The 11,943-nt window shown below is 41.3% G+C and overlaps 1 protein-coding gene across 4 annotated transcripts in view; it reads right to left on the bottom strand.

Annotated features, from left to right (window-relative positions):
- Nucleotides 1-7,939: 7,939 nt before the first annotated feature.
- Nucleotides 7,940-11,943, bottom strand: part of gne (glucosamine (UDP-N-acetyl)-2-epimerase/N-acetylmannosamine kinase) — a 41,253-nt gene continuing 37,249 nt past the window's right edge. For all 4 annotated transcript variants that reach the window (XM_079998899.1, XM_079998900.1, XM_079998897.1 and 1 more), the window contains exons 12-14: nucleotides 11,591-11,773; nucleotides 10,255-10,371; nucleotides 7,940-9,049 (exon numbers count right to left, since the gene is read on the bottom strand). In XM_079998899.1, coding sequence (XP_079855025.1) covers nucleotides 8,814-9,049; nucleotides 10,255-10,371; nucleotides 11,591-11,773 — 536 coding nt within the window. In that variant the 3' untranslated portion in view covers nucleotides 7,940-8,813. The remainder of the gene's footprint in view (nucleotides 9,050-10,254; nucleotides 10,372-11,590; nucleotides 11,774-11,943) is intronic.

Raw genomic sequence — 11,943 nt, 5'->3', positions numbered from 1 at the left:
TTGTTGTTGTTGTTGTTATTATTATTATTATTATTATTGTTATTATTGTTGTTATTATTATTATTATTATTATTGTTGTTATTATTATTATTGTTATTATTATTATTATTGTTGTTATTATTATTATTATTATTGTTGTTGTTATTATTATTATTATTATTATTGTTATTATTATTATTGTTATTATTGTTGTTATTATTATTATTATTATTATTATTATTGTTATTTTTATTATTGTTATTATTATTATTATTATTATTATTATTATTGTTATTATTATTGTTGTTATTATTATTATTATTGTTATTATTATTGTTATTATTATTATTATTGTTATTATTATTGTTATTATTATTGTTGTTATTATTAGGGCTCCACCCCGCAGGGCTTATTGTTCGGATTCGCATTTTCCGGTCCAAAAGTGTCTGGAACGACAACACACGACACACACACACTCGTGCTTCAAGTTTCATCCATATCGATCCACATTTGGAGCATGAATTTGTGATAAATCTATGACGTTTGAGGGCAAGTAGCCAAACGTTCGCGCATCGCCCACACGCCAAGGCGCTAAAATTTGGAGGCAGCTGGTGAAACGAGATGAGTTTGTGGGGTGGGGGAGGCTTTGTGACGTCATCATACAATTTGCCATCCGTTCGCACCCTGTGAGCTATGTGGTGTGGACTCCATCGCTCTGTAGTGTTTACAAACTGGGGTGTGTGTGAGCGTGTGTGTGTATTGTCTTACCTGCTTGACGTCGGCTGGCGTTTGGTTTGATATTTTTTTCTTTTGCCCGGCGCTGTGTCCCTCCTTATTTTGCAGTATTCAAGCCACTCGTAACACACACAGTGTAGGAGTACAAACAGTCCAAAACATATTCCTTCCTTCCTATTCCAGTGTTTAATCTGTTTGAATGCAACCGTCTTGTTGGGAACTTCCACACAGAGTGATTTCCTTCCACAGAGACACTGTGAGGCAGGACTCTGGGGATTACAAATAGTAGACAGCAACCTCCCAATTGTTAGGATAAAGTAAAGTTATAACACGCACCAAGTGCATCAGCTTGTGGTTGTAATTCTGCATATCGCCGAGACTCACCGCGTCATTACATCAGCCGATGCTGCTTTTAATGCAAATTCGGGAAATTTAATCCGTTTTACATTACAATTTAGTCATTTAGCAGATGCTTTTATCAAAGCGACTTACAATTATTCAATCACCGATGGACGCAGCCATCAGGAGCAATTAGGGGTAGCTGTAATGCTGACGTAAAGACGAGCGACAACATAAACTGACACTACGTTCCATGGGAACTAGAAATTTGTGATTGGTGTGGATAATGGACCCTGCGTATTGCTGCCTGCAGCTTTATTAACTATCATTATTATTATTATCACTATTGTTATTGCTCTGACTTTTTAAAATTTTTAATCTTGCCCCGAAAACCATACTAACTACAAGATGTTTTAAACTGCAGGAAGTTCTAAGGACATTTGGAGGAACCGACCCTTTCTTTTGTGTCTGCACTGCATGATCCAAGAACGATCGTAATTGTAAAAAAAAAAATGTTCTTGAGGGATATTCAAACTGAACGAAAGAAGGCTAACATTCAGTGATGCACGTTGATTGGTCCAGACGTAAGTCCACGGTGATTGTAACTTTAGGACCCCGTGTATTGCTGCCTGCAGCTATATTTATTAGGGGTCCATCACACAGGAGGACCACTAATAAACCCTAATATTGTTCATTTTCGGATTTTTATCATTTTCCTCTGAATTTTTTGGATTAAAAGTGTCCTGAACAGAACAACTGCTGGAGCTAAGGACACGCTTGAGATGTCAATAGAAACGGGAATTAAAGTGTCATCCAAATCGATCTACATTTGGAGCAGAAAATAGGGAAAAAACAGACTTAATTTGACCAAAAGCAGCTGTACGCCCTGTACACCCATGACTGTGTGGCCAGGTCCAGCTCCAACACCATCATCAAGTTTGCTGACGACACCGTTGTCGTGGGCCATCACCGAAGGCGATGAGAAGGCCTACCGCGAGGACATGGCTGACCGGTCACTCTGGTGCCAGGACAACAGCCTCCACCTGAACGTCAGCAAAACCAAGGAGCTGATTGTGGACTTTAGGAGTGGGGTTACAACCAAGGACGCGCGCACCGTTGGTAATGGGACTTCTGTCAACGGGGTGAGCAGCTTCAAATACCTGGGAGGCCACATCACAGAAGATTTAACATGGACTACACACACAGACACTCTGGTGAGAAAGGCGAGGCAGCGTCTTTACCACCTCAGGCAGCTGAAGAAATTTGGGGTCTTGATGAGAAGAGAAGAATCTTTATTTGACTGACACACATTTACATTTACATTTAGTCATTTATCAGACGCTTTTATCCAAAGCGACTTACAATTGTTCAAACACCGACGGACGCAGCCATCAGGAGCAATTAGGGGTTAAGTGTCTTGCTCAAGGACACTACAGCATGCTAGCAGGAGGAGCCTGGGATCCAACCAGCAACCTTTAGATCACTAGACCACCAGCTCTACCTCCTGAGCTACCATCCCCACACACACACACACACACACACACTTTTTGGGGTGGTGGCCAGTGAAATGTGGCCTCTGCATTTAACCCATCCTGGCTTTTCCTTCCTCCAGTGGGCAGCATTCGTTGTCACACCCGGGGACCTGGGACCTTTCCCCGCAAGCCATAAGAACTGTCAATGCTGACCTCACCAGGGGTCCTCACTGAGCCACACACATAGGCTCCACTACCTACTGTACTGTATGTAGCATACTGTACCGCATACTGTGTCACTGTTCTGGGGTGTTCAGTGTTACTGTATTGCTGCACCGTACTGTTGTATACTGTGCTGTATATCTCACAAACACTACCTCACTTTATTCACATGCCACTTTAATGCACATATCTGTATATACATAATTAGCCTATCCCATATACATAAGTCTATCCCATATACATAAGCCTATTCCCTTTATCTATTCTGTACCCCCACCCTGCATTACCCTTGAGTTCTTATTTTATTTTATTCTATATATTTTTATTTTATTCTATGGTATTCGACTTACTGCATTACGTTTTAGGAATCAGTTAGTTGGTCAGGTAGAAATTCTTAGGTAGCTACTGTGTTCAGTCTAGGACATATTGTGTGTAATCACTGGGTGCGTTGCATTACATTTCACTGCATGAAAGTATGTATATGTATGTGATGAATAAACCTCTTGAATCGTGAATCTTGAACCTTCGTGCTTCACTGACATGCCAACGTTCGAAAACTTTCGATCAGGTAAAGGAATGAGATGAGTTTCAGAATATGACGCTTTGTGACATGTGAGAGAAAAATACACATGATCAACTATATGAATAATGTTTCACCTGTTGAATGAGGACAATAGCCTTTTCCTGTTGACGGGGGTTCAAACATTGACTCTGGGTTTTTCCCCCCCAGACTTTATGTAAATGTTCTCTACAATGTCAATTCTAACATTGAAGAACAAGATCACATTTCTTCCTGTTTATCCTTGTATGGAGATAAAGAATAACCCCAGGGGAACTTGAATGATCATTGTAAGTGATATTAGTCTGCGTCTGCCGCCAAAGTTTGCAAATACCTGTGAAACCACTGTTTGAAGGTAACACCGGGGAGACAATTGAGGGGCACAGTCATAAAGTCCTCTTCATCAGAAATCGGGTCAGACTGATCAGATCACTGCTTTGGAGCAGCACTGAATCGTTCTCTTTATTCTGCAGAATAAATATCTTTAATACTCTCAGTTTTGTTTCCTTGGAGCAGGCAGATTAACCTCACCGACCACGCAGGGAGAATTTCTCCAACAGACGTCATCATCCAATTTGTTATAAATGTGCATGTTGTGGTTCTGAATGTCCATTGGCGTTGTGTTCGGTGTGTAGCGTCGGTGAAAAACTAGGCGTGTATGTTTATGTACCGTCTGACCCGGTTGAGGTCGGCCAAGCTGTTCAATTGATATTTAATGTTTTTGGTCTTTTTGTAAATGAAGGCATTGTATTCCATGATGAGTTCATATTCTCGGACTAGTCTGAAAATTACCATCCTGAAAAACGTAAATAATGACGTAAAAACGTCAACCGTTTTCCAGTTCCAGGGAATTGTAACCCATCGGAATACTTTGACATGAAAAAAAGAATAATCCACAGATACTAGTCACCACGTCGAGTCGAGTCCACCCCTGTCATTCATTCATTCATTCATTCACTGTGTGAATGAATGATGCCATCATGTACTAGGACTGCGTCAGAAAACTAGATCCCGCGAAATTGGAATTAGTCACAGAAAGACGCCAACACTTTTTGGATTTCATGGAACCGTAACCTATCTGAAATTTAATCCACAGAATGGCGTGACCAGTTAAATTACATAACTTTGCTTCGCTTCGTAAGCTTCCGTAAATACGTCATTATTGCCCTACATGAGACCAAATGTCAACTTCCGTCACTGCGACTACAGCTCAATTTCCAATGTAATTGAGCCAGTGAAATTCCAAATGAATGTTAATGTTCAATAAATGTTGTCTATTACAATTAAAGGCAGGGATTATTATTAAATTACTGTAATTTAATAAACATTTTGCCTTAAATATGTTCACCTGGTCTAACATTTACAATTGAAGAATTGGACATTTTGTAATTAGTGGCAATATAAAAAGATGTGTCTTACAGAAGCTTGACAACTTGTATTAGCTATAATGTACATATAATTGACCTTTTTTCGCAGAAATCACAGATTATGTCACACTACACAGGATAAAGACGACTATTATGGCCGGACAATTAAAATGTTGTCCTATACGACTAATTTGTATGAGAATCAGGATGAATCCGTGTAGTTTGATGCCTCATTACGGTAAATCTTCAAAATGTTATTCGTAACTAACAAGACTAAAACGGACCTTGTGTATTGCTGCCTGCAAAGCATCTAAAATGTAATAAAATCGCCAGAGTATTGATAGATACGCCATTCTGGTATGCCTCATCAGATAACATATTCAGATAACGAGTATGTTTACTTTTGTCACTACTGTGATGCTAGGTTCACATAACCTGCAACAAGGCTTCTGTGCACCTGGCGTTTGTGGGCTTGTCGGCTCAAAATGCACTTAAAAAAAAAAAGGCATTTTGGATTTGGCGCTCCTACAGTTTATCAGTGCAATTGCACTTTTACACCACTGTGGTAAAACTCAGTCCAGTGTCCGAAAATGATTTATTTTACTGAACAAATTTGAACCATAGCGTTCATGTTTCGCTGCAGCAAGCGCCAAAGAGAGAGGGCCGAGGGACGGGGCCCCCTGCTACGGGCGTGGGTACCAGATGTGCTCGGCCCGGGCAGATCGGCTTGCAGGCGCGAGTCACGAGTCAAACCCCGTGGCGCAATGAACAGTGCACACCGCCTGAGGTGCGGGTGCTGGTTGCATCAGTGGCCCGTCTCATCCACGCCGTCGGGAAGGTGGCTAAGTTTTGCATGTGCATTATCACAGGACATTTTGACCGGCAAGTTTATAAATGAGAGTATTTTTGTTATAAATTTTACGTTCGTACCCAAACCCAGAAGTTACATAGTGCAAGAACGGGGATTTGTGTGGGTGTGTGGGCATGAAAGCGGTGCCATTCTCCATATTCCAAGTCAATGTACTATCGCAATGATTTTGAAGCTGTTATTTTAAGGTAAAAAGGTTACATAGTGTTGCTTTAAAGTTTCTTTTTTTTTTTTTTAACCACCAACTTCCCTTCTGAAAACTGTTTTGCTTTCGGTAATAACCTCAAAAGGCCAACTTACTCTCAAGGGGACATTGGCAGTTGCAGGGATTAATTCGATAGCCCTTTCGATCGCCCCTGGTATTATATGCGACGCTGAAGACAGTGGTCGATTGTTTCGCAGCGTTGGCGTTATGGCTCGTTCAAAAGCCTCGGATTTTTCAGAAACATACTGTGTCTCTGACAGACATAACTGGTGCATGGCTGTCCCCCCTTAATGGCTGCAATAACGTCAGTGGGCCTGTAGGTGGCTCTATGTAGTGACTCTATTGAGGGAATTCCAAAATGACTAATCTGTAATGAATACTCTGTATTCAGAAAAAAATAAAACAAACCATGATTGCCCAGGATGCCTTTGTCAGTGAATTATATTAAAACATATATATTTTTTAAAGGTACTTTATGAGACAACTTGAAACGCAACATAACTAGATGGACTGTAATTAAAGGAGAAAGGCAAAAATCGATTGCACTCTCTGAATAATTGTCATGACTTTACTATAGGATTTTTTATTATGACTTATAATATAAATATGACATTTTTGTTATCAACCTCTGAACATGGTAGGGAGACTGTATGGTCATTGCAATTTTTCCATCAGTGTTATTTTGAAAACCTCTCAAAACACTTGTGAATAAGTATCAGAATCCAGAATTACAAGAGATTTTACTGTAGCAATTGTTTTTTCTAAGCCTCTGAACATGGTTTGTCAGATTGTAGTCTCATTGTGTGTGTACCCCCAGCCCCACTGTAAGACAATAAGATATTGCACTGTATTTCCATGAAGTATTTCCTTTCAATCATATCAAAGTCCTCTTCTGCATTATGGGAAAATACTAAATTGGTGTTTTAAGCTGTGTATATGTGGGCAGCATATATTTGAAAATGAATATCTAGCAGGGATGAAGCCATTTTAATCTGGATGTACAAGAGAAGATACATGTTTCCTTAACCTGTTTGATAGCACGCTGGCAATGATTGTCTCCATAAAGTAAAACAAATCAGCCTCTCAACCCAAGATATTGTGTACTCACGCTCTCACGCAGTCTGTGTTTCTGTTTATTTTTGTGGAGTTACAGTTTAAAGGTAGTAATAACACAGACCACAAAGCCAAAAACAACTTCACACAGATATGCCAATTGGTTGAAAGAGGACTCGGAAAGGACATGAGAACGAGAAAAGGATATGGTCCTTTTGGCTTCCTAACTATTGACCATGTGGAAACAAACCATCGGTTTCTATTTTACATGTAAAACAATCATTTTCCTCTGTAAACTTTCTATAGTTTTCAGACAACCTTAATGGAAAGCAGGGATTAAATTAAAATAAGAATATTAAAATAATAACACACACACACACACCCTTTGTGGCGGGCAGAGCCACAACCGCTTCAGGTTCCTAGTCCAGGCCGTCTACGATGTCCTTCCCCAGCCCGTCTAACCTGCACTGCTGGGGCTTAATCAATACGCCCGCGTGCTCTCTGTGTCAGAGAAAGGGGACCCTCGAGTACATCTTAAGTTGCTGCCCAAAGGCTCCAGGGGAAGGCCGATATCACTGGCGACACGACCAGGTGCTCAAAACCATCGCTGAGAGCCTTTGTGCTGCCATCACCTGTGGCCGGAAGTCCAAACCATTAAAGTGGACCATCAACTTCATCAGAGCTGGAGAGAAGCCAAGTACAACACACAGACCAACATTAGGCCTTTAAAAAACGCACAAGAATGACAACTCTTAGTGGATTTAGGCAGGCAGCTCAAGCTCCCTCAGCATGTTGCCAAGACTACCCCAAGACCTGACATCGTCTTGGTGCCAGAGGCAACAAAGCACACCGTCATACTTGAGCTTACCGTGCCATGGGTGGCTCTGGATCAAGCGAGCGGATCCATGTGAGAGTGCTGCTAGGGCACAACTGAGGCTTGATCAACCTCAGCTGGGTCGCCTGAGTGAGGGTGTCTGATGTCCGAAAGACCCGAAACACCCAATGACCTCAGGTAACATCACTGATGATGTCCCCTAGATTTTCTGAACATGCACAAAAATAAGGAAATGTGTTTTTTTATTAAACAATTTTTCACAAAATAAAACTACATTTTCAGAAATAATTCTCTTGGTTAAATTATTCAGTAGATGCGCACAATGAAGAACTTCTCAGGCTACATTTAATGTAGCCGATATGTATTTAATAATGAGGTAAACTAATGACAAACAAATCGCTGTGAACAAAACGCTGAGGTTTCCGAGCGGTCTGTTTTCAACGTTTTTTTTTTGCTCTGCACAAGCTCATTCTAAGGTCATGTGCTCCATCCGATCCGCTGTGCGTTTCCAAATAAAACCAATAAAAAGTGTGTTTTTATTGTCGATGTATTCATTTATTTGAGGACGTTTACATGAAACAAAAAACCGTCGCGTTCAAGAGTCGCAGTGCGGTTTCTCCCACAAGCTTAGAGAACGGCAATGAAAAGTCTAAACAAACTTTTATATTGGGCCTTGTAGATATAATACGAGTGAAGATTTCTTGCCTCGAATTAGTTCAGAAACGTGAAATGTTTTGGTGGAGTGATCAGTGAAGTTACGGACCCGGGAGCCATGCTCAAACCCATTGGCTCACAGAAGTCAGGGTGTCGAGGGTGGCTCATCCTCCTACAAAAAAGACCGTTCTGGAACAAGAGAGTCAAAGAGGCATGTTAGAATGGCTAGGATGCAAAATCTGAGTTTTATTTTCAGCAATAAACTTCAGAGACATGTTTTGGGGACCTCAGAGACCTATACCGATCAGCTACAACTATTAAAACCACTGACAGGTGAAGTGAATAACATTGCTCATCTCGTTCCAATGGCACCTGTCAAGGGGTGGGATATATGCATGATAGGAGGGGCAGGATAATGCGCCCTGCCACACTGCAAAAATTGTTCAGGAATGGTTAAAGGAATATGACAAAGAGTTCAAGGTGTTGACTTGGCCTCCAAATTCCCCAGCATCCCGACACAAGTCACTAGTAAAGCCTCCTGGTGGTATAGTCCAGCACCATGCTGGCGGCTCCCAGGAGGGCGGGCTCCTCCAGGTCGGAGGTCAGCAGCTTGATTCCTTGTGTGGAGGAGAGTGCCCGCTGCGAGATGATGTGCTGGATCGGCGTCAGGTAGTGGGAGGCCAGGACGCCGGAGAGGATGACCATGGACGGGTTCAGCATGTGCAGGATGTTGACCACGCCCACGCCCAGCGCTGTGGCGGCTGGAGAGAGCCAGGGAGAGAGAGAAAGCGAGAGAGCAAGAGACCGCCGATCAACCGGAGAGTGGTAGCAAAGTGGAAATAATCAGGAATGAAATACACTACAGGCAACAAGGGCACAAACGCTGTGGAGGTAATAAACCAGACTACACCGGGGGGCAGTAGGGACAAATCTGTTCGGGCTGGGAGAACGACGTCCAAACAACCACAAACCAAACATGATAACTGAGGAATCATCTTGTACTTATTGTACCGGAGAAAAATAATAATAATAATTATAATAAAAATTAACATTTTAAGCAATATAAACCCGAAGAATCAATGGAAATCTAAAAAAATTTCAGGATTATATTGCTATAATATATTGCTTTTCCAAATTTTCAGGATTATTTTCCATTACCCTGTCATATCTTATTGTTTACAGTTAATTGTGAGGTTTATTGTGGCACTTTTCCCCCCAGATATTGCCACTTTTTATTTTTATTGTATTGAGCTGCTGGGACACTGCAATTACTCACCGGTGATTAATAGTGTCTGTCTGTCTGTCTGTCTGTCTGTCCAGATCCCAAAACTATCTATCTATCTATCTATCTATCGAATAAAAAGACGCTCTTGGAGGTGGGACGGGGGTATGTTTCTATAAATTAATATGTGTAATATGTGACTCCATGCCAACTGCCATGACGAGCGTCAGAGAGCTTTGCATTTTTTTCACATAAGGGATAAAACAAATAAATGAAAATATGAACAATATGCTGGCTAAAGCACCACCCTCGCTGCAACACTTGATAATGCAACTCAAGCACACGTCTGAGAGAAACTGCGTGGCTCGAAGGATTGACATATTGACACAAGTGATGTTTATTTGCTTTAAATCAAATTTGAAATGTAGGTTAGGTGGGCACTTCTCTTCGGGATATTGCTGAAGAAAAAATAAATGGATCAACCTCAAATAATAGATGATATCTGACATCAAATTAGGTTTTTATATCGACAAATTAAACAATCAAATCATTGTTAGTTTACTGCCAATGCCAAATTATCTTTTGGTTTCTTTGGCCTAGAACCCGAATACAACAATATGAGGGTCAGCAAGTAGAAATAGTAAACCTCTCTAATATGTCATTACGGGATTAAAGAATCCTTCCTAAGAGTGTGACACCTGTCAATGGATGGTGAATGTGCATTTGTTGTATGCGTGTTCTGACCCGTGTCAAGGACGGCCTGTGCTTTGGAGTTTCCCAGTCTGGCGGTGTTGATGAGATGAGCAGCAGTGAGTGGCTCCACCTGCTTAAGGTCCATACAGTCCACCTTCAAAAGGTCTTCTGAAACACGAGGATGAGGATGGTGCTTTGTTAACACGAGGTCAGGTACATGCGAGCAAAAAAAAAAAAAAAAAAAGCCTGTGAGTGCTTCACAGGGTTCCAACAACAAAATATTACTTGTTTGTTAGATGGAGGCTGGGTGCAGCTATTTACAGCCATAACAGGCCACGGTTGATATGTCTAAATATCAGTAATTCACTCACAACAGCCATCGTGAATCACCCCCACGGATCCCCTGTCAACAGTGAAATGTAAAAACTAATGTTCAAAAGGGTATGTCAGTCTGTCAGAGCTGAGATTTGCTTTGTGACCCAAAATGCTTAATTTTAATCTCCTCTCAAAAATTGTGATGTGATTTGCCAACTTTTGCAGGTGGTTTTTGTGGTAAAATTAGAAGTCCAAGAAAATGTAATTTTTTGTCGTATGTAAATCACCTTCAAACATTCGATCGCAAATTAATGAAGCACGAACGCCGCTGGTGACGTAGTCTTCTTGGGGAATTGACGAAAAGGTCAAGAGAGACAGTTGATATGGCCATTTAATGCGGCAAAGTCACAGCGATTTTACTAATTTCAAAGCTCTCGCAAATATTGCAGAGGTTGAATTTGCATTGAATATTGCAAATTGCGACACGTGCAACAAAAGTTCCTTTTGCTATATAGAGTTACAGATTTTGCAAGAGCGCCAATCTACTGTATATCTCTTCTAACATTGTTTAGAAAGTTGTCTTAGTGTCCTAAATCCAGTGGATGATTTGTGTATATTACTCCATTTTTTCTTTGTTTTAGTTCATTTGTAGGCTTATTGCATATTGGCAATTTTTCTATATCTATCCATCTATCTAATTAATCCCTGTCACACTTGCTAAGATAGGTGTGTCTGCGGCAGACGGCTTATATCACAATGGCTACAACATTCTAATTCAGTGTGGGTTTTCCCCTGAAGATTATTTTACGCTCCATGATCTTTAACGTTGCAACAAGTTTCACAGTCTCATCGCAGGACGATATGTCTTGTATTTTCATTAGAACATATAACTACAAATTATATATAACATAATTAGTGAAGCTGACAGTTGACCAAGGTACGGAAAGTCAAGCAAGTAGCTTTGGTACGTTGAAAAAAATCGAGGCAAACGACCGTATTCTTACACTGTGGGATCTCCTTATCGGAGAGACACAACAATGACCAACGTCAGCACGCTAACACACAGTCTCACCGTCATGTAGCCTCTTGGCTTCTCTCTGCAGAGCCATGCCGGACGCGTAGGCCTCGATGCAGCCATGGCTTCCGCATGAGCACTCGGGGCCGTCCAGGGACACCATGATGTGGCCCAGCTCCGCCGCGCAGAATGCGCTGCCATGCACCAGCTCATTGTGCTGGATGACCCCGCCACCGATGCCTGCACACACACACACACACACACACACACACACACACACACACACACACACACACACACACACACACACACACACACACACACACACACACACACACACACACACACACACACACACACACACACACACACAATCGTGTTGTTAAATACAGTAAAATGAACTAAGAACC

This window comes from Zeus faber (assembly GCF_960531495.2).
Source record: "Zeus faber genome assembly, chromosome: 4".
Lineage (NCBI taxonomy): Eukaryota > Metazoa > Chordata > Actinopteri > Zeiformes > Zeidae > Zeus > Zeus faber.
The sequence above is the reverse complement of the archived record's forward strand: the minus strand, read 5'-3'. Positions and strand labels throughout refer to the sequence as shown.